We start from the raw sequence: 23723 nt of genomic DNA, 5'->3' as shown, positions 1-23723 counted from the left end.
ACAATCCCTTTAAACCGAAACTCATCACGTGATGCTCTTCGCACATTAAACCGCTAAACATCAGCTTACATTTAGACGGACTACCTGCAGAGGGTCTTTGCCAGAATGTGAACGAATACTTTCATAAATAGTCGCTTTATTTTTTTTTTCTATTTTATGCTTTCTTAAAAAACAAACAAAATATTTTCAGTCATTAAAAACATTTGATTCTATTGGGATGCACGGAGACAATATTTGTCTTTTCACCTCTATTGTCCTACATTTGATTGCTGTAAAGCATTTCCAGAAAAAGAAAAAAAAAACAAGAAAAAAAAAATACTGTGGACCGCTGACTGAAACCCTGCAAAGACCTGTAACAGTGCAAATGTCTAGTACAATATGTTGCTCTATTATAGTAGCTTTAAATAAGTCAGTGCTTGGGCAGAATGGTAGGTATCAAAGCAGTAGAAGAGTAAGCATTGTCAACTTCAAGTAAGGCAAATAATACCTCCCGTGGGCCCCGCCTCCTCTTCTGAACACAAAGAAAAATTATAAAACAAAAAATGATCAAGCTTAATTTTGGCAGGTTTTCAGTGATGTGATAAAATGTAAACAAAATGAGAATCCTTGATAGGCTTTGCTTTTATTCCTGGATTGGTTAGTGTACAATCTCATGAAGGAAGGCCAGGACTCCTCCTCATGTGAGGGAAACGTAATCTTTCTCTAAAGGAAGGCGAGATGTACGGTGTGTGTGTGTGTGCAGAGGGCTGGTGAGAAGAGTGAAGCCTGAACGTTAACAGTACAAGAAAGGCAGCTTACTCACTACCCTTAGTGAAGATTCTTGCCCAAGAGACTGAGAAAGGTTTTGTGTGAGTCTGTGTGTGTGTGTGTGTTTTTGGTCTGGCCACATCAGCCAGATGTAAAAAAAAAAAAAAAAAAAAAAAAAAAAAGATTTGGCATGCTTAAAAGAAAATTATACATTTAAATATTCTCATATATAGGGCTTTAATATTTCTGAAGCAAGCACAAGACTGAGTAAAATCCGTAGCTGCACTATGCTCATTCCAAAGGGAACGAGGCCTGTTCAAGAACAAGAAAAAGAAAAAAGAAAAATCAAAATGAACTAGCTAGTGAGGGACACCAAATTGTTGGGAGACTAATTGGTTACGCACATCAGTGCAACTCACAGTTACGACAAGCACCGCAGTGTATCTGAACGCTTGCACCATGAGCTTCTTTGCTCCGGAACGACTGTACTGTGCATTGTAAGTTTGCAGTTTAGCAAGCACCATTGCTGGATAAATGAGAGATTTCATTAGATCATGCACGATAAGGCTACAAACATGTTTATAGGGAGCCAAAGATCTGATGTCTGACGTAGTCGGAAAGAAAGAAAAACAATGTGAATGCTGTCGAATTCAAATCAAAACTTGCACCCAAGGTTGATACATTCAGAAAAGGGCTTCTCCGTGTTGTTGACATGCATTACATGAGATGCTGTACATCATCAAATCTGACCTGTGATCGCTGTAATGAACCGTGGCCACGCGGAGCCCTCGCGCAAGATTGATCCGTTTCCCACAACAGTTTTACGACTGACGCTAATGTGAGCTCAAACCATGAACCTTTAAGAAGTAAAACAGAAAACAAAACCATCCTGTGAGAGCCAATTTAAACAAGTGCCAATTTTAAAGGGGGAACTTGTGAATTATAAAAATGAAGTGCCACTGAGGGACTGTTTATAGATTCAAATCCCATCTGCAGAAGAAAAGAGTGATGGCAACGACTTCCTCCCAAATACAATCAAATTGTAAATGACTTTAGAAACTTCTTTTAGAAAAAACATTGTATACTATTTATTTGACAACATGGAAACGGATTCCAATAACATGCACACCTTCGATCAACATTATTGCAACACTGGTTTCCCTGTTGTGTTGTGTGTTTGCATTAAAAAAAGAAGAAAAAAACAAAAAAGAGGAGGAAAAAATAAAAAATAATAATAATACATGGAGCTATTTGTGTTTACTGCCAATGTCATGTAGTTTAAAAGAATCATTACCACCTCCACTTTAGTAGTGGTAATAATAATAATGATGAAAGCAGACTGAAATATTCCACTGCACAACAGAGCCCGACTGAAACGTGGAAGCCTTCCAGCAGCATGAGAAGAGTTTCACAGTAGGTAGGACAGACTAAAGGAGGACAGACATGGGGGCATGAATGCTGATTAAAGCACTGGCCTTGGTGTCAACAGGTTGATGGAGCAGCACATTTCAATCTCCACTGGATGTCTCCCATAAACGATCTCCCATCCTGACTGGGTTTCCTTTCTTGTGTTACAGCATGAACATGTATTTACATGACGCCGTTCTCCACAGAACATCAATGTTGATACTTCATGGAGAGGGGCAGATGAACAAATGAAAAATTGGTCCGCATTTTTGTCCCTAAAACTGGTGGCGTTTTGTGTGACGTGTGTGTCTTACTTCTGCTTGAAAAAAAAAAAGAAAAAGAAAAAAAAGGGGAGGTGGAGAAAAAAAAAAAGGTAAAAAAGAAAAAAAAAAGTACTTGCTTTCAGTTCATATTCAAGTTTTCTCCTTTATACAACTCTATTACGTATGGTTTCTTTTTCTCTTCCCATAAAAATATTTCAAACTTTAGTAATCTGTTCTTCATCATACTGTTCATTTTCAGGGTCCGAGTCTGTTGTGTCCGAATACCGGTAATGGTCCGGTTCATTATCGCTAACATCCGGGGTTACAGATGTAGAAGTGCTGGCCTCCGAGTTGGATGATTCCTCCACTGTTTTTGTGAAGTACAGGTTCACCTAATTGGGGGAAAAAAGAACATTTTAGCCAATTGAACATTTGTAGATTTATACATGGATGAGCTTAACACCACAGTTGAACACCTGAATGAATGGCATTTGGAATGCGATGAGCACCAGTGCTTAACACACCTTGAAGTTTGGAGAGAAGTATCGGTTGGCTTTATCCTTATTGGCTTTATCCAAGTCGTTCTTGGTTAAAGTCAGGATTAGATAATCCTTGTCATTCTCTCCCCGTTCTGTTGTTTGGATTCCATCCAGTTCCTTCACTAAACCTCCGTTTTCAACCTTCTCTGAGCTCTCCTCTGGTCCAGGGATGAAAAAGGTGTTCACCCAGAAGTGAAACATCTTGTCCTGTTGAACAAAAATAAGCTACAATCAAGTAGTGTAATAATATAAAAGAAAATGCAAAACATCTTACAAATAAAAAGTCTTTTTTTTTTTTACAACTCACAACACACATTACTTCAAAGCATATTTAAAGAAATTATTTAAAGGAAATGTTAATACCTAACGCCTTATAGTCCAAACTGAGCAGTTAGGAGGATAGTTTGTATTCAGCAACGATATAGAAAAAACAAACAGTGGCGATTTGCCATGGAGTCCACAAAGTGGTGTAATAACATGTGGGTGAAGTTGGATTTACATACAGCAAGTAGTAAATCTGAGTTATTAAAATACACTGTGTGGTGGAGATTCTGTTGGACTACAATAGCAGTTTCTGATGGCAGACTTAAAACAAATGAAAGGGCGTGTATTTGAGCTTACGCATTTTACTCAATATATAATTGAAAAAACATTATTACATTACCATGTAGTAATGTTTTTTCAATTATATATTATGTAATACATTAAGTTGAATGTCCAGAAAAAAATAACTACATAATGATATACCATTACTGTGATATCCAATGATTCATTCCATGATTGTGTTTTACACCGCCCAACCATGTCAGAAAGCTGTTCTGCTGCTGATGCCAGACTTACTCATTTGATATGAATTATCTTATATTTTGCTTCAATCAAGTTCAAAGTAAGTTATTTTATAACTTGAGATCAAGTACCTCATTTGTATTCATTTTGCATTTCACTCCATTTGTAGCATTTTTTATCACATTTATCACCATGTTATCAACAATGTTTATTCTCTACAGTTCTGGTAATGCTTGACAATGAGTTTTCATTTGTTAACATTAGTTAACTACATTAGTTAACATGAACTAAGTATGAATAATACTTCTACAGTATTTATTAATCTTAGTGTTTAATGTTAACCTCAATATTTACACAAGTTAAAGGTGCAGTATGTAAGAATGGTGAAATAGGTACAAATTCAAAATATGGGAGATCGTGGTTTCTCGTCACCTGCTCCTCAGACTGGACGGTGCTCAAACGGTTTGCCAGTATGAGAGAGGCGGTATTAACATTAAGTGACATGGCATCTGACGCACAGAAGCTAATGGCACCTCCGGTCTTCATTGGCATGTGCTAGTGGATAGTGGCATGTCACTGACATTATTACGACACACTGACATGACACCTGACTGACACCGAGTCGCGGAGCATGTCACCGTGTGTTGTGACACCTCCAGTAGTGACTGAGAGATGAATCAAGCACCTATACTGACGTAAGTGTGACAAAATCCTAAATAGCCAAATTTTGTGATATTTTAAATGGCAATTAAACGCATTAAGCACACGCAACAGGAACGTGCGCAATGGACATTGAAAATTGGCAACGTGCAGCATTACAGACCAAAACAATAAACATTCCAGTCTGGAAACGCACATCTCAAAGTAAAATAACTGGCTGTAGAAGTGTTTTTCAGAGAGACGAGGATGTGAACTTAGCATGTTTCCTCAATATATGCAAACATATGCCATTTTTATGCTTTAGTAGAGTGAAAAAGTTGCATACAGCACCTTTAAGCCCCCCTGTAGTCAATTTTATCACTTAAAACTCACCTTTGATCACCAAAATGACACATTTAAATGTTTTTTTTTGTTATTCCTGTGAATTTTTTGTCATGCTTTAAAATAGCTTGAATGCAACTACACCCTTGCTTCGTTTAATATACGTGGATCCATGAATACGCAAATTGGTCCCCGGCTCCACAAAATCTCGGACTACCTGATCCACTCGCTCAACTTTAGTAAATGCTGCACAATGGAAAGTGGAAATACTGGTTTAATTCAGCCATATATGTTTGAACCAGAATATGATTCAGAAGAGGAGGAAGGGCGAATTATACAGGTGTGTCTACAACTCGATGTTCCAGAATGGTAATGCGTTTTATGTATCGCTTTCTAAAAGTCCAAGACATAACGGTAACTGATATGATTAGCCTATGATTAGCCATTGGCTTGACAACGTTATCAAACAGCTAATAATGTGTTACTAATGTTACACAAACCATGTTCCTGTCACCGAGTCCGATTTTTCATATTAACAGAAAAATACACCAGGATAACCTGGCTTTTCTCGGGACTCCCCTGCTTCGCAGCCTAGTTAAAGATATGCTACAGCTGCTCATTTAATTTACTGCTCATTGTTAATTCATGTTAGCTAATACATTGATGTTAAAAAATTAGAACATATTGTGAAGTTTTACCATAATTCTATTTACTCTGTATAATATATAGCATTATATTCTACATTATAAATTGTTTGAATTCTGTTTGCATCAATGATTATTATTTCCTGTTTCTCACTGTAAAGCCACATGATGGTGGTATTGGTAACCTAGTAACCAACAGTAAATAAAACACCATCAATGGAAATGGTAGTGACGTGTCGTTCTCCGGCTCCTTTAAGTGAACGCTGAGAGTCGGTTTCCGTCTGAGAGCAGTTTTCAAATTTTGCTTATTAATACAAAACAGAATAAATGATTATCCTTTCGCTACACTGCTCAGCCACACGTCAAGTAGTCACTAGCTGAAGATTAGTTTTATGTGAATGTGCGTGCGATCACGTGATGACTACCCCGCCGGCCTCGAATCGAAAAGCACATGCATTAGGCTATACACATTAACATAACACAGTCACTGCACAGAGCGCGTCTGGTCAAGCAGTGTTGCGAAAAGATCATTCTTAATATCCGGTTAGAAAACAAGATGAGCAACAAACGCAAACGAAGTAGCATTTGGATGCATTTTAATAACAGACAACAAAGGCAGAACGTAGAATTTGTAAGGTAAAACTATCATATCGAGCAGGGACTAACAACCACATGAATGTGTTCTGCTTCAAGTGTGATTTGCATGGGATGGTTTTATTTTGGATAGTTCAATATAAATAAAATGTTCAATACACCTGTAATAGTGTTTTTATGGTTTTACTTTAGCCCATAAGTTTTTTTTTACCTCTTATTACTGAGCTGAGCCAAATAATCCGGTTCCCTAAAAAGAGCTGGAATTCCAATCATGAGGAAACAGCTGATAGTCACGCGTGTTTAATGTTTGCTACGTCAGAGTTTATTGGGCAAATGCATTCACTTTTTCACACAAGTCAAAAACCACGTCAAGCGGACGGAAAAACTTTTTTTGCGATACTTCAAAATGCGCGCAAAAACAGGGTGATAGTTATAAGACATGGATATTGTTTATATCACAATAGCTATGATATAAATTATTCTTACTGTGATAAGATTTAGGACATGAGACCCATTACTACCATAAAATTTCATCCCTAAAAAAAAGATAAATTACAGTGGAATTTTTTTTTTCATCCTTTACAACTAGATGCAGCAATAAAGATCTGTAAGAGCGCTCTGGGCTGTTTGGGAACTGACACGTACCTTTTTCATCATCTTGTTCTGCTTGTGGAAGAACTCCACCTTGATGTCTCCACACACAGGCAGCGGCTGCGGAAACTCAAAGTACATGTATTTCTCCTCTCGCCTTGTGTGCACTGGGTTGGAGGTGTGGATTTTCACCTTCAGCTGGTACACCACAAACTGAGGATCTGCGAAATAAAACAATGTGTAATTGCCATTCCAGCTCTGTGCGACAAACTAAATGTGAGCTTGTGCATATGTTAACATGAAACAGAAGAGAAGCATAGAGGAAAACAACAGGATAGAAACAGCAGAAAAATTGATACAGAAAAGACAAAATAACAGTGGCATGCTAAGGGCCCTATTCTGAGAACTGCTGACGCAGGACCACACTTCCCATCTGCATCACAAACGACCACCCAAAAGTGGCGTTAGGGGCTTTTACTTGTACATGGAAAACACATTCTACAAAGCAAGACTGGCTAGGCTAACAGAACAGAAAATGAGAAACATTTTTTTAAAAAGCTGACGTTACCCCAATGCCAATTGGTTTTTCTGAACCCATGTGGAATCTGCTCACTCTTGGTTTTTACAGCAGAATCCCCTTGGAGAAAAAGAAGGAGATTAAAGACTGTCCAGTGGCCTGGCCAGAGCAAGAGAAAGAGGGCACTATGAGCTGAAGAAACGTTTAAACGGCGCTAAAAACACAACACACACACATACACACGTAGCTTTAACAGAACTGGACTGAAATATTAATGGCCATAAAAGACTATGAAGGAAACCGTAAGTGCAACACGCTCTCTAAAAAAAATTTACAAATTCACACAAGTTGTTACAGACAGAAAAACAAAAATAAAATATAATGGATAAAGTTTCGATTTCAAACAGTAGGTTGTCTAAAGCATCATGAATGATCCACCCTGGAGGTCTGTGCCTTTCTGTTTGTAGCGAGTACAGCAGGCTTGGTAAGTGTCACCAAGAATGTGTTCAGAATAGAGCCCGGAGGAGGTACAGTCATAGACAGAGGGACAAGGATGCTGTGCTACAGCGCCACTGGACAAACTCGCACTCCAAGTAAAGAGTTGGCCCTCTGGCAGCAGAGCTGCCTGGAAAATCTTTACACATACTTGCCACTTTTCTTTGAATATGTGCCTAAAGGACATATAATAGTCCAGGAAGTACATTAGGTCTATCTGGATAAAGGTTAAATGTCTAGGTGCATAGAAAAAGACAGAAGTATGAATTTGTAGGGAAGAATTTACAGCAGTTGAAGCAAGAAGGAAAGCCGCAAACAGCCGTGAATGCCATTTAGTAAAGCTGCCCCTTGGAACTGTTACCAGTGAAGTGTGTGAGAGACTGTGTTTGGTTGGGGTGAGAGACTTGATCTCCATTTCCGGAGACCCTGTGTACACCTGGTATTAATGTCTGAAATGATCCGACAAGTGGACGGCACTAAAAATGAAGGTAAAAATGGAGGTAGCTTTACAGAAATTCATGATGTTGTTAATTTGTATAACTTGTATAATGCCTAATCTCCCACATTTAGCAATTTAGATGAGGCCGATAGGATCATTTGATATCCTATCGGATAGTCTGATATCCTATCACCATAACAAGAATGAAACATAGCTGGAAGCAGCAATTAAGGGGCCAAGAACTAAGAAGGCACGAGTATAAGACCAACTGCAACAATGAGCAATTAAAGACATATTGAGATGATTAGGGAAAATGGCTGAAAAAAAATCATAAATACAATCAGTAGTAACATGATTTATTGGTCTATCACTTTCGACCAAGAGGTGGCGCTGTGACTAAATTGATGTGGCGTGATCAGAGTGAGGTGACAATGACATGGCAAAGTGTGGTGTCAATATACCAAAGCATTGCAGAGATACAGCCTCAGAGATGTTTTGGCATCAAGTAGGGATGCTCATATTGACCGTTTAACCGTTAACCGAAAGTAAAAAATTTGACCGATTAATACTATCAGTTAAACGGTTTAAAAGAAAAAAAAAAGAAATCTATATTTTTTATATATTTTTAGGTTTTTCTGTCGTTGTTTGTTTGCCGCATGGTTAAAAAAAAAAGTATATATAGCCTATACTTGTTAACTCACGCCTCACGGGGTGCATCGGCACGCGCCTAAAGATATATTTCGCTGAGCAAGCCAAGCAAGCGAAAAGTAGTAGCCTACTGTGTGGGACCATTTCAGGCAGAAAGGGCGACGAAGTTACTTGCAAAATATGCTACGCGGAATTAAAATAAAGCAGTATTGCAAGTACAATGCAATAGGCTATCACTTGCGAAGCAAACATCCACAAGCAAATGAGAGGCGCTGTCCGAAGTTTGCCACTAGCGATACGTTATCTCTGTTATCTCTTTTTTTAAATAAGAACTAGATAAGCTGTGAATTGAGGTAGGCCTGCTATTTTTATTTGACGAAAAAACATAGTCTAATGTAGAGCCCTGCACGGGCCTCAAATCTAGGCCCTAGCCCGGCCCTGGCCCGAGACGCTCAGGCCCTAGCCCGGCCCGTGTCCGACAGCTCATCATAATTATCAGCCCGAGTCCGACCCGAGCCCGTTTTTTTTTTTTATATATATATATATATAAACAGCTGTAGCCTGGCCTAGGGCAAACTAGCTATTTGCAGCCATTAAAATAGGTCTGTTTTGTTAGTTATGTTTCTTTTCATTTCTTTATTAAGTTAATTTAGACAAATGTTCGGTTTCTTTTTGTTTTTTTATTGACGACCAAGCAGCCGACAGAGAGTTAAACATGTTTGATCCATTTAGCCTCTCAAATCAACACTTTACTTGGCTACAATAAAATCCATAAAACACCTTAAGCATATCACACATAGACAGTTATAGTTTAAACGTTTATTATCATTTTTTAAAAGCTGAGGCGCTCTGCTCATAGTCGCAACAGCGCTCGCAAACGAAATGAGCTATAGCCTACAATCTAAACAAATCAAATAAATGGCATTAAATTAAAAACAAACATGCAGATTATCTTACCTCAAAAATCAAATCTTCACTACAGAACGTGGCCATTCTTATTTCCAATAGTTTCCAACAGACTGATGAAAATAAAGTCGTTTTCAATCGAAAACCAACAAGACAGCCCCCTAACATGACACAGTCTCTTACAGAGCATCGTGAAGAAAAATAACAGCATCCACAGTGGAAGGTTTTAATCCAGTCGTACTTTTTTCTTGAACTATTCCAGCTGCGCTGAAGTCACGCTTGCTGGCGGGGACACTAAAAACAGCGAGCCGGTCGCGCAAATCTTGGGTCGTTCCACCGGGAAACCTGTGTGCGTGCGTGCGCGAGCAGACTGTCATGTGTCAGTCATATGCCAGTGTGATAGGTTTAAAACGTCTTTCTATGTTTGTTTTTCCATCGTCAACTTCTCATATTTAATTTTAATACATGTCTGAAATAGGCTATAAAAAGGAGGATACGCCTAAAACAGGCCCGAGGCCCGGCCCGCGTGTGAACTATGACGTGAAAATTGGCCCGAAGCCCGGCCCTAGGGGCGTAAATAAGTCGGGGCCGTCGGGCTCGGGCTGAAATGCAGGGCTCTAGTCTAATGGGGAAAAAAGCTTTTCAAAGCTTCAACCTGATTCAGTGTTTTCTTGTCATCTTAATTTGTTAATTATTTAAGTGTAAAAAATATATTTAGTGTAGGCTTATTTTTTTTTTATATATATTATTTCATTCTGTTTTTCTCTGTTGTCACTGTCAGAAATGCATCATTTGATGTGGAAAAAAAAAACCTGTGATAATTTTTTTAGTATTTTTAACGGGTCACCGACACTCATTCATTTTATTTTTATTTAATGCCAATTCAATATTATAATCCTATCAGTTAACGGTTAATAATCGGATAACGAGCGGCGGTTGTCGGTCGTGAAAATTAACCGAAATGAGCTTCCCTAACATCAAGCCATCAATTTTGTGGATCAGGTACAAGAAAACGGTTTGTCTATTGACACGAAATCCATAACTTTTTGATAGCATGATCTAAAGATAATGTGACTAATTTGGTGAAAATTGGACAAACGGTCTAGGAATTAGACAAAGTAGGTACAGCAGTCTGTCATGCCACATTAAAGTGCGTCAAAATGGTATTGTTTTTTTGAATTTCATTATAAAACTAACAGAATTTGAAAACTGAGACTTTGTTTCATATCAAAAGTAACAAAAGCACAAAGCTTATTGCAATTTATTGGATTGGATGCATGCCTAATATGTCATTTATACATTTTCTAGTACATTTATTAATCATTTAGCAGACGCTTTTATCCAAAGCGACTTACATACTATTGCCCTATTATTGCTTTGATTGCTTCTATTGTTATCCTCACTTGCTGTGACTAGTTCCAGTTAGTCTAGCACAGTTTTTTTGGTTGCACTTTATTTTAAAGTACATGCACTTATATAAGTACTTAAGAGTACTTACCCAAGAAAGTACTGGGTAATATAAAGTAACTACATGGAGTAAGGTTAGGTTTAGGGGTAGGTTCAGGGTTAGTACTAGTTATTAACCAGTTATTCTACAGTATGGGCAACATGACTATAAAAAAGTGCAAGCTTTTTTTAAATAGATAGAATAGTAAGTGTAAGTATTAATGGGTCAAGTGTTGACGAAAAATATTAGGATTAAACTTCACATAAATTGTTGAATCTGGCTGAAATTTGGAATCTTCCAAAGACTCTTCAAGAAATTTGTAATGTTTATTTTATACTTTGGTATCTGGTAAACCCATTTATTCACTCCTATGCCACAGATTTTTAAAAATGCATGTCGCTGTATGACACTTTTCAGAGATAGTTCGGTTTAGTAAATAATATAAAAATTGTATGCAACTAATACAATCCAGTATTATAGTCTCCTCCATGTTTCTGAAACCGCAGCAAAACAGCTCAGTGAAATGTTCTAGAACACGCAAAAACAGCAAGAGTTTGGGTGTACAAGCACTGCTTGCGCGCTGCCAACCTGCCTGTGATTTCCCATGTGCATCTCATCGAAACAGACCCTGACATTTGTGACTGGCGCATCCGGTGTGAAATGGCCTGTAGTTAGAATCGCATGTGCCAACATTGCATTCGTACTGTAAAAGCTAATGCTTCCTGGAAAACAAAGGACCTCCAACTCACCTACTCATCCACTAAACTAAAACATGAGTTGTAAACTTTGAAGGGTATGTGTAAATGTTAAAGAAAATACCTGATCACAAAAGTTGGAAAAGTCAAGACTGGTCACAAAAGACACAGGAAGTGAAAGTTAATACCAGGTGTATACAGCGATACCTCTCACCAAAGCACTTGTGATCTGATCACCCGAGACGGATGATAATACAAAATATAAACAGTGCCAGAAAGATAAAAAGAGAACGAGCACTTACTGCAGGTCCCTCCACTGAACATAGGCACTGTCTCAAACACCATCTTGTGAAAGAGCAAGGCCACAGGTTTGTACTCGAGCTTATTCTTCAGAAGGTAGCTATAGTAGTACACATATCGCCTCTGACTGGGAATAGTCACTCCCTGTGAAATAGAAAACCACAGCGTTAATGCACACATCATCTCCGTGGCCTGAACACCACCAGATTTGAGTCATTAAAGGCAATATGACATTTGAAACAACGGTTCTAAAGGGGAGTTTTTTTAAGCAATGCCATAGAATAATAATTTTGGCTCCCCAAAGAACATTTTAATCTAAAGAATCTTTTGTGCAATGGAAATGTTTCATGGATGTTAAAGTTTCCACTGATGCCAATAACCTTTATTTTGTGTGATAAGTGTAGGGTGCAACATTTGGGTTCCAGGATTAAAAATCACAATCATTTTCTCCATAGGGAAACTGGTTCACACAGGACTTTGTAAGACTATGGGGCGTGGACCTCTATCCCTCTAGTGCAAATTTGTGTACATTTTAAAATTTAATGCATCAATCTGGCATACTTTGAGAATTTAAAATTATGCGCTCCAAATCATATTGAGTTCGCAAATTGAGCAGTAAAAAAAAACAAAAAAACTTGTGGACTTAATCCTCTTTTAGTTTGTGATATAGTGTCTCAGTCAACAATATTCATACTGGTGTTTTAGGAAGCCAAACAGTTAGAATATATTCATAATAATAATACTTTTATCATATTAACCCATAAGACAGCAACTTGTGCATATGTAAAACTAATGCACAGTAAAATAAATGCAAATGAAAAATTAAGCACATTTAGGAAATTACAAAACTCTTTTCTTAAATTTCTTCACTTGCAAGAGATAAACACTTGAGCTTTTATCTTGCTGGGAAACTGTAGTAGAGCTTTTATTTTGGCAGAAAATTGCAATTCTTATGAAAACAGGTTTATAAACTTTATAAACATCTCGTTACAAATCTAGTGAAATGCTGCAATCATCTATCCACAAAAATTCTAGAAATTATGCAAATGTGAAAATGCATAAATGGTTCCCGTTGAGTTCCCAAATGGACGCTAAACTCACATTACATGCAGAGTGTGAGTGAATTTCACTGTGAACCGAGCCACTCTGAGATGGAGAGCAAAGCCCAACAGACTATACACTAGTCTCAAAAACGTGGTTTGAAACCACCACTCTCTCCTATCATCACAAACTTGTAACTAGGGCTAGGACGGTTACCGCATTACCGCGGTCATGTGACGCCTGAGCTCGTCGCTGCCATCACCGCAAAAAAAACGAAAAAAAAAAACATTGGCCTGCATATGTGTGCACGTTGTCTAATGTGTCTAATGACATGAATTCATTGATTCTAATGACATGGATTATGTCTAATGACATTGTGTCTTACATGGATTCAAGGTTTTCTAAACAAAACTTATCAAAAGATGGAGAAAATCCGACCTTTCGTGAATTGGGGGACGCAATGTTTTATGACGCATAATAGATTCCATTCTAGAGATGCGCTGATGCTATTATTTCATCCGTAGCCACATCACAAAACTCACCATCCATCCGCACCAACGTTTTTTGACCAATTTTCAAAACCGCACCCGCCCGCCATCCGCTGATTGTTTTAAGGTCTATGGGCGATGCAAAGCGCTGCTGCCGCGAGCCGCGAGGCTAGAAAGCTCTTGACTGTTCTAGAAAGGAGACGGATCCAATGCAGCAAATATATTTAATGGCTAAAGTCCCTAGTATAGCCTATTGGCTATGTTGTATCCCCAGAATTCCAGCGCACAGGGACAAAAATAAATAAATATTGTCACGAGTAAAGTCTTCTCTACGAAATGCAATGCAAGAGATCGCACGATCATACTCCACGTCCTGATTATATGTCTGCTATATTTGCTGCTTATTTATTAATTCCAGGCAATTGGTTGATGAAAATTAAGATACAATTTATACAAAATGAAATTCAATTTAAAGAAAGGCTTTCTACAAAACAAAGCTTAATAAAGTGGTCAAAATCATCTCGGACCCATCTTGTGATTCTACTAATGCTGTTCACTGTTCATATACCGGTAATCAACATAGATAAAATTAAAATAACATTATATTATGTAAACATAAATATGGAATATAATTTTTTGTAATTAAGACATGTTGGAAACATGAATGTATCTGAGAAAATTCTTAAAGGAAATCTATTCAGTGATTGGTCCATGCCAGATTACTGAGGGGCGGTTTACCGCTACACCATGGGAATTTCTTGCTTTTCAACCGCGGTAAGAACAAATCTATACCGTCCCAGCCCTACTTGTAACCAATCCCGTCAATGTGTGGGGCGGGGCTTTTTCAATCATTATTTCTAGGAATGCTGATTTTTAGAAGGCAGCTGTCTGACTCCGAGATGGAGAATGGGAACATGGCTTGCGTAACATTAGCAAAACATTATTACCAGTTTGAAAACTTAGTCAAGCCAAAGGCTAATCCTATCAATAACTGTTGTCAACTTTTATTAAAGTTCTGAATGGATTATATATTGTCTAGTAACAAAAAGTTATTCAGTCAAGAGGAATGTCTTTTGTTCTTTGATTAACAGACAGCTGCAGGAAAATTAGGCTGCTGTCACTTTAAGAGTTATGCACGGATAATCATTTACTATTCAGTATTCACATACAAAAAGAAAAGACTGCGTTTCACACTACCCTGTAACACCAGCACTATTTAACCAGAACAAATGAAACAACCTTTTTTTTTTTATATTGGATTAAATTATTGAATGCAGGTGGGCTTTAATTATAGTATGGTGGCCAGCCAGAGCCTAGGTAACGAATATGAAACACTGATAACTCAACTTTAAAGACACACCTACTGTGAGCTACGAGGTTGTTAATTGATGGTATATGTTGTGTCGAAGCCCTTTGGTCTGATTTTCAAATACTTTTTGGCTTGTGATTCACCACGTAGCTGGTTGGGCTGGTACATGATTTAGAACTCTTTAACAAAGACTTAATTTCTAGGAGAAAAACACTTCCAGAACAAAGGCCACTGAAAATGTTGGGGGTCACTGTTGGATTTTACAGAAGAATACTCAAGGGAAAAGGATGTAGGTAGGGGGATTTTTATCATTGGGTTTTTTGACTGAAACGCATTAGGCATTCATATTATTAATAGATAATTCTTATACAACAGCCTTGGTGTAACTATATCAGAGCACACAAACATTACAATTTGATGAGACTGAACATATTTTCTTCTCTTTCAGTAAGACTAGGGACATAACTGATATGCGATATGCCGTCTATAATGACATTCCATAGAGCTTGTGGTGTTGTCATTTTAGATCATCAAGACAGGTTCTAACAGCCCTTGGACTATGACAACTGATTCTTTGATAAAATATATTAAACCATTTGACCTTGTGATTTACATTTCTATACAAAAAACTTGAATGAGAACAGGTTTTTTTGGAAAAGGAAACAAAGCAAAAACATATACTTCACCTTCTTGTCTCTGGTTCTAACTTCACCATAGAAGTCCAGAGCCTCTTGTGCTTTTTTGAATTTGCCTCGGTGTAACAAGTACGCACAAATCATGACACCCGTACGTCCCTTTCCAGCTTTGCAGTGAATGGCAGCCACATGATTGTCATTTTCACTGAGCCACTTATCCAGATCTTCACAGAAAGGCTTAATAAGCTCTAGCTGAGGAGGATTGTGGTCTTCAAATGGATACTGTGCAACTACAAGAGAGAAATAAAGAGTTAATTAAGAGACCTTCATTATCATAACCGCACAAAAAAAGGATCACATTTCAGAGCCATCTGTAAAGAGCTGATTTCTGCAATCCGAGCATCTTACCTCTGCAGTTAAATTTGGCAGTATCATAATGTCTTTCTGCACATCTAAACAATACAAAGAAAAACAGATGAGTACAAAAGTTCAATGTAACACTTTTCTGCTAAGAACTTTGAATCAATGCCAAAACCAACAGAACATTCTCAACTAAATAACAACTATTTGAAATGACAATGCACTCCATTCACAACCATCAAACAGCTTGTTTTCTTGAATCTTCAATTGAACATGATTGCAGCTTTTTTGCTTTTATAACAGCAAACTGGAAGAAATTTTAAATGAAAATCCATTAAATAAAAACTAGGGATGTCCCGATCAGGTTTTTTTGCCTCCGAGTCATTTGATTTGGAGTATGTACCGATAACGAGTCCCGATCCGATACTTCTATAATACATTTAAAAAAATGAAGAAGAGCGAAAAAAAACTGATCCAGGATGTTCCTTATTTTTTTATTTAATTCACCTTATTTTAACATTCAACAACTCTGTTAAAAAACAGAGCACTTCTGTGAGGTAGCTTGAACAATCAAGTAATAAATAACAAATTATTAACTTTTGGTGATATCAACAAAGTGATTTGTTCGTCATGATTTGATTCGTCATGCCACACGCGTTGCTGTTTCTGTGTGGAGTCAAAAGGGTCTAACTCTGTGCCACCGCATAACTATAGTGTTAAAAAATAATGAGAATATATACATATATTATATCCGAGTCCTGATCGGGAGGTAACGTCCGATTCCGATCGAGTCTGAAACCACGTGATCGGGCCCGATTTCCGATCACGTGATCGGATCTGGACATCCCTAATAAAAACCCATTTACAAAACTCAAGTTTGTTTGAAACACACTTACAGATTATATATCTTGTAATGATTTTTATGCTTCGAGTCCAAGAATCTGCAGAAAGAGGACAAAAACATTGTTAATTTTCTTTAAAGGAATAGTTCAACTTTAAATGAAAAACCTGTCATTAATTACTCTCGCCTTCATGTTCCAAATCCTTTATTATTTCAATAAATCTGATAGATTTCTATCCCTCCACCAAAACTGATGCTTCAAAAGTTTAATAAACCCAAGCTTAAACACGCTTGCATGACAGAGGAGCACAAACCTCATTGGTTCTCACATGTCAAGCAAGTATGATTGACAAGCTAGATTTACCATATTTGATGTACTTCGTGCATGTATACTTATCAATGTTTATATGTCAATAAAAGCCCGCATTAACTTCGAATGTACTTCCGAGCCGTTTGAAAATCAAAAATATGTGAGGATTCAAGTCGGCTGAGACTTTAAATGAATCGTGATGCGCGTTTTAAACAGCAGGGGCACTGAAGCTGTAAACGGTCAGTGACCTCCCTTCACAGACACGATAACAGCGAGCAATTTGTAGCGTAGCATTAAACGGTAGATGTTGACGTTGAGAATGCCCAATCCTCATTCAAATCTGAGGTGTGGCAGCGTTCTGACTTTCCGAAGACTAAAAATTAAACTGGTTAGACAAAACAAAAAATGAGTGCAGAATACTGCAAGATAGATGATGTTAATATACACTAAAAGCACAACATACATGATGCAGCATATAATGCAGTCTCCTCCATCTGTACATAAAATGCTATTAATAGGCCAGACCGGCAGATTTGCAGCCCCCCTCGCTGTGACGAGTGCAAGAGCCACAGAGATCACAAGGTGCATTCATGGCCAAAGATATGAGGCTGTTTTCTGCCGTAGAAAATGAATTCCGGTCTCTGCCTCATCTAGAGAAAGACCAGCGCGAGGATGTATATTCCACAGACTGAAGGAGAAAGCTGCTGACACGTGCGGTTGCAGAACCAGGTATTGCATTTACTTTACGTACTACTTTATTTCTTACCTTCTCTAAATATGTACAAACATTTTTTATTAATTTGTTGATTATGGCACATTTATTTTAATGCATTTTATTTTTATAACTCTTGCGAGTGTAATGATACAAATTATAACAAATACAATCTTGCCCTTATAACAATGTAAAATCCCTGTCACTGTTGTACTTTTATTTCAGCTATTTCTCTGTGCAGGATGAGAGTGAGGAATGTGCCAGTGTCCGTTTAACAGAGCAGCTCTTGACCAGACAGACTGAGCTGAAACAACCTCCTGCCAAGAAAACAGCATGGGAAGATCCCCTTGGAGGGATTTTTATGGGATTTGTTTTAAAATTTCTATTTAGTTATATTGTTTAACATAAAATATATTTACATTTTTACAAAAGAAATTGCAGCATCTCATCTGAGAAATAATAAGTAAACTTTTTCATTTATAATTTGTCTTAAACCACATTTTGTAAAAAAAAAAAAAAAAAAAATCATGAGAAAATCGTATCGTGAAACCAGTAAAATCTCTTTATGAACATTTTGAACCATCAAAGTTTTGGTGGAATACTTTTTTAAATGGTGGGAATAAAATCTCGTAGGTTTAATTAAAGATATCGTCATGTTTCAAGATGAACGGAACTCTTATGGGCTTGGAATGAAATGAGGCTACCTTTATACACGCCACAAACAGCACAACCTAGTTACCATTAGTACATTAAAGCTACATTCAATTATTATCCACTATCGATCGCCACTTACACTACGTGTAATACAATTAGAGTCAGAGTTATTCTCACGTTTTGGTGATTCCATAGTTCTTTTTTTTTTGTTATTGACGTTTTAATCAGTCTACTTGTCCGGTCAGACAAAAAATCCACTTAAATACTGAAAAAACGAAGTACACTTTAGCCATAGACAAATGTCACCAAGCAACTATGGATGACTTAATGCTTTTGTAAAATTTCATCCCAACAATAATTTTAACCTGAAAAGACCACCTTTTCTCCACAGACAAGGCTAATATTTACTCTCAACCGATTTACATCACAAATGCATTTATTCATAGGACTGTGGAATGGCATATTTGAATCACACACTGCCTACCATTAGTTACACATTTCTTAAAACGTCAATGAATGTGACCACCACCACAATGCAAACTCATAAAGCAAGCAGTGCACGAGGTTTAGGATGCATGGTGTGACAGGCCTAGTCCAACACAGCTGTAAATATCAGCTTTAGCTTTTCTTTTTTTTTTGCTACAACATGGGTTGTAAATGTTAAAAGTGACTCACTGACATGGAAAGGTTATACGGACTAAATCTCCAGAGACAATACACAAAGTGAATACTTACCTTACGACGTCATCTATGTTATTTCTGTAGACACCCTCAAGTCTTTCAGCTGGAAAACCCATTGCTATAATATTGGGGTATATATCTGGACAGCAATGTTAGGGAAATCTATAGAAGTCTTACTAGGGAAACTGATGTGGAGAAAAAAACAACAACAATCATCTGACTAAACATGAACCTATTTATAAAGTCCACTGGCTGCTTGTCTTACACATTTATAACCAGTTAAACACATAAATACCGGTAGTAATGATCTCTGAGGCGATTTTAGTAACCAATGCAGAGCAGCAAAATGATGCCACGACGAGCAATGAAACTAACAAACATCATCCCCGGTTTCAGCTGAGAACTTCAGCATTTCCACTAAAGCAGCGCTTTACTTTTTAGTTGTGCAATGAGAGCTCAGATAACAGAATTCTGGGTAATATAGAACAGATGGCTCTCGCTGTAAGAGACCAATGCATAGACCTCTAACCCAGAGGGCCACACAGGGGCACTAAATAAATCACACTGTGCCTCAGCCCAGTCTGGAATCACTTTCCTTCCTCACTTTTACATAACGAGTGCATCCCTCCTTCAGCCTGACATACACGTGCAGATCTTTATTAATAAAGACAATCTAATAAGACCCTGATACAGCAGATGAAATACATACCTGATAGTAGCAGAGAAATTCTAATAATATCCATCAATAAGAGACTCACAATTGGTAGGCTAGGCTATATCAACTTCGAAAAGTAACTTTGGAAATGCAACTACCGGTAAAATATTAGTTGTTAGATCCTTCATGATCACCATCCAAATTTGGATCTTTTTTTTTACAATTTCTCTCCAATAAGTAAGGGTTAATGCCCGACGAGGTGTCCATTGTCAGGTTTTAATGGACGACGGCGAGGTGTGAACCGGCCGACGCGCAGCGGAGGACGGTTGCCTCCGCCGAAGTCCATTAAAACCTGACAATGGACACCTCAGAGGGCATTAACCCGCTTATACCATGGTCACTTGCCAAATAACACATTTTTAAAACATTAGTTTATATTTTAATTAGTTTTACAATCGAAATCTAAAGTTACAAGTTACAAACAATAACTTGGTTTCCTTGGTTACGCCTGACAGTTTTATTTAGGTGTCCTCTATCACTTTTTAACGGACACCCTGCAGCCAATCAGAATCGAGTATTCACCCAGACCATGGTATAATAAAAATCAATCGATGATCTGATAGAATGCTCTTTAAAAAAAAAGAAAAAAAGAAACATCTGGTCTGGAGTAGATTACGGTAAAAAACGTCTTCCTGTGTTCTCGGATGTAGCATGTGGTTCTCACTCCTGATCTGGCAAACTTGACATTTCAGCAAACAAGACAATTTTTTTTACGGATATTTGGATTTGAGCACAGAGATGGTTTGATTCTTATAAGCCATAGAGAGGTCTTTAAATGCTGTGTTTTTAAATAGGCTATATAATGTCCAATTGTCCATCAGGTTATAAACATTCAAATGGTTAGGATGCTAAGAGATTCACATACCTATGACACAGATAATCTGACCATATCTCTTAAAACACATGCCATGCATAATTGTAAACCAGCTGCAAACAGCCTAATACAATAAGGAAATCTTGGCACTATCAGGTAACAATAATAATCAAAAGGAGCAAAAATTTTACATATATATTTTAAGTTATTTCTCGCAAACATTAATACGTGGTTCTCTGTAATATAGGCTAGTGGTGTTAGTGTCATTAGGCTATTAAATAATGTTTTAATGAAAATTATAAATCTATTAATAATGAATAAATGGGTCAGTTTTTGCAGTGGAGTCAGTGAAAATCCTGGCTGGGCTAATACAAGTTATTATTTAAAGAATCCTCATTGTTGAGCTCTGTGTACATTTAAGAGCAATAGCTGTGCAGCGACCCTAAGGGCAGTGTCTCCATCCAGAGATGTTTTGTGACCATTTTAATCTAATCTAGATACATTTACACGAGTTATAGAAAAATTGTACCAGTCTGGTAAACATATTTAACGCCTTGCTATCCTACACGTTTTATTTTAGCAGTGTCGTGGACTGTGTTGCTTTATCAATAAGTAATAAGTATCAATAAATTGGCACTGAAAGAATGAAGTCATACATCATATCTATTCTTTGAACAATTTTGTGGGAATTTAGAGGCCTGCATTCCTTAAACGGTGTGTGTGTGTGTGTGTGTGTGTGTGTGTGTGTTAAACGCAATGAGTGCATAGCATGATGCAACAATGTGTTAATAAAGTGGGACCCAAACACCATCTGAGCAGAGGTGCAAATCAATGTCCATGGAATCAATTCATTCACAGTTTACTCATGTAATACACTAAAGCAAAGTAGCATCGTGTTTAGTGTAAATACACTTAACATAAAATTCTTGAAAAAACATGCACCAGACCATGCCAGATTATTATAGTGCTATATAAATAATTGCACCTCTTAAATTATTTTATCCTGCCCTCTAACTGTCCTTCCAGCCCTATTTATTAATGTTTTACACCTGCATTTCTTGTATCTATCAGGACAACAACGAGTAGGACAGTTAAGTGAACAGGACTAGAAGTGAACGTCAACGAGCATCTTCAATAACACAGAGTCCTGCTTAAATAAAACAAGCTACTAAACCTAAGTCCAGAATATAACGCACCAAATCACAGCCACCACAAAACCAACAACGTATCTGTGCTTTAAAGTCACAAATGACATTGACATATGGCACATAACAGTGAGCAGGCATCAATGACGTTTCTAAAATAAAGCGCAACAGAGGGAGTCCTCTTTAACAGGACTGCACGAATCCCTTCCTGCGATTGCAATAAAAGAGACATACTTCACATACAAAAAGCGTTTCCTTTTGTGCGCAAGAGGACCAGTTTTTGCTCAATCAAAACTAACCCAAGTTGAGCGCGAGATGTGTTTTCTGCGAGCAGCTGATGCAATGGCTCTTTGTGTGACACTGCTTGTGCATTTCATCTAATCCATCGCATTATATAAGCCAGCAAGACCTCTACGCGACGCATCTTTTGTTTTAAACCCCCAAACTGCAGTTTTCCTGCGAGAAGTCTTGAGTTGAAATGAACGCGTTTTTTTGAGCAGGAATAACAGATTCGCCGTCAATCGATATATCAGATTACGTAAGAACCAAATGACATCACAACCTCGCTGGCGTTGCTTTTATTGTAGTCTACACATGCAACTTGCGGACATGTCTAGAAAAACTGTACTAATGAAATAAGTGCGCGAGCAGTCTGTTGATTTTCTGTCTACTCGATAACTTGGTTAAATTGACAACTGACATGAATCTAAAAGGCGCTGACTTAGACTTGATCCAGTTACAAAAACCAATAGATCTAGATCATGTCAAGCTCCAGTCGCCGAGTAGGTGCCAGTACCAATAGTTTGTGCAAAGCAACAAAAAAATCATTTAAAATAAAATGAATACTCATTTCCCCTTTATCTTCAGATGAAAAGTCAGAGATTTCTCGATTTGGAACAAGATACAAAACATTACCTTCACTGCAGACACTGGTTTCTACACAATAGACAGAACAGGGACATTTGATTGATCAAAGAGGATACATGTTAAGTCCAAGTCGAACCCATCTTCCTGGTATCTCCTTTTGTTTCGACTGACAAATTCCTTTATGATCGCAGCCATCGCTGTGAAAGGAGTCTTTAAGGTTTTTAGTGTGAGAGGGAGTATTGTTGCTTTCCGACGATACGTCGTCTTTATGATCTGCTGGTTTCGCAGTCCCCCTGCTAGCTAGAATGGAGTCTGCTGTGGCTCTCTCATCAAGGGCCTCGCTCCAAACCACCACAGGCCCGGCTTCCAAAATGCCCTCCTCGGCTCGGACGAGCCCCGGGTGAAACAATAAGCAACTTCCCACGTCTCCAATTGCAGAATTTCTAGAGCACGACAAGTCTCTGGTCGCACCGTAGCCGCCGTGATTGAGCGCAAAGGCGGAGAGAGGATCCTCTCCGGGCGCTTCACGGTTGTCAGAACCCCGCTCGCACTCAGCTCGCGCTCCGTCTAGCCGCTAGCTTCAACGGCTAGCGCACTTGCTCGTCTACACATCCTTAAACAATAAAAGCCATCGAACATACAACAATCCACGATGCTCAGGTCCCAACACATATATGAAAGGTGACAGCCTCCACCAAGAAATTAAAAACTCGATTTTTTAAATGTCGCGTAGGGGCGGTCTCCAGTCCGGTCCTTTTCATTCACTTCTCCCCTGTTAAACTCTCAAACTTCCATCATGGCTTCCCATTAAAAAAAGGTGACGTTCAGACAACGTATCCATCCGCTGTGACAAATAGTTCCTTTAATGCAGCATTTTATAATTATCCCAATGCCTTTTCTGTATTTCAGAATATAAATACACGAATTATTAGGTACACACCAGTTATGAATTTAATTAATAAATACGTTAAACTATTTTTTTTTATGGGTACAGCAAGCGGCAGAATATAGACAGAGCACAATCGGACTACTTTTTGTTCCAGGGTCACGTGTGTACAGAAATGAGGGAAGTTTCCAATATTTTATATCGGATTTCAATTCAGTAATGTAGTTATTACGCACCAGCATTCTCGTTTCCTTTGGAATAATTAT

At 37.9% G+C, this 23723-nt stretch overlaps 2 protein-coding genes across 3 annotated transcripts in view; one reads left to right on the top strand and one right to left on the bottom strand.

Moving 5' to 3' along the window:
• The window catches only part of rsph10b (radial spoke head 10 homolog B), a 231345-nt gene that overhangs the window by 85532 nt on the left and 122090 nt on the right, over positions 1 to 23723 (top strand). The gene's annotated exons all lie outside the window — the stretch shown is intronic.
• On the bottom strand, positions 1808 to 23409 carry ptenb (phosphatase and tensin homolog B). Of its 2 annotated transcripts, XM_079596128.1 has the most exons (10): positions 22688 to 23409; positions 19085 to 19169; positions 16729 to 16773; positions 15881 to 15924; positions 15524 to 15762; positions 12002 to 12143; positions 7121 to 7189; positions 6607 to 6773; positions 2942 to 3163; positions 1808 to 2809 (listed from the first exon to the last, which is right to left on the bottom strand). In XM_079596128.1, exons 1-10 carry the CDS (start codon positions 22764 to 22766, stop codon positions 2633 to 2635), a joined length of 1269 nt encoding a protein of 422 aa, XP_079452254.1. In that variant the 5' UTR covers positions 22767 to 23409; the 3' UTR covers positions 1808 to 2632. The 2 variants fall into 2 exon arrangements, with proteins under 2 accessions (XP_079452254.1, XP_079452255.1); XM_079596129.1 differs by lacking the exon at positions 7121 to 7189 and having other exon boundaries at positions 22688 to 23380.

This window comes from Phoxinus phoxinus (assembly GCF_949152265.1).
Source record: "Phoxinus phoxinus genome assembly, chromosome: 21".
Taxonomy (NCBI): Eukaryota; Metazoa; Chordata; class Actinopteri; order Cypriniformes; family Leuciscidae; genus Phoxinus; species Phoxinus phoxinus.
The sequence above is the reverse complement of the archived record's forward strand: the minus strand, read 5'-3'. Positions and strand labels throughout refer to the sequence as shown.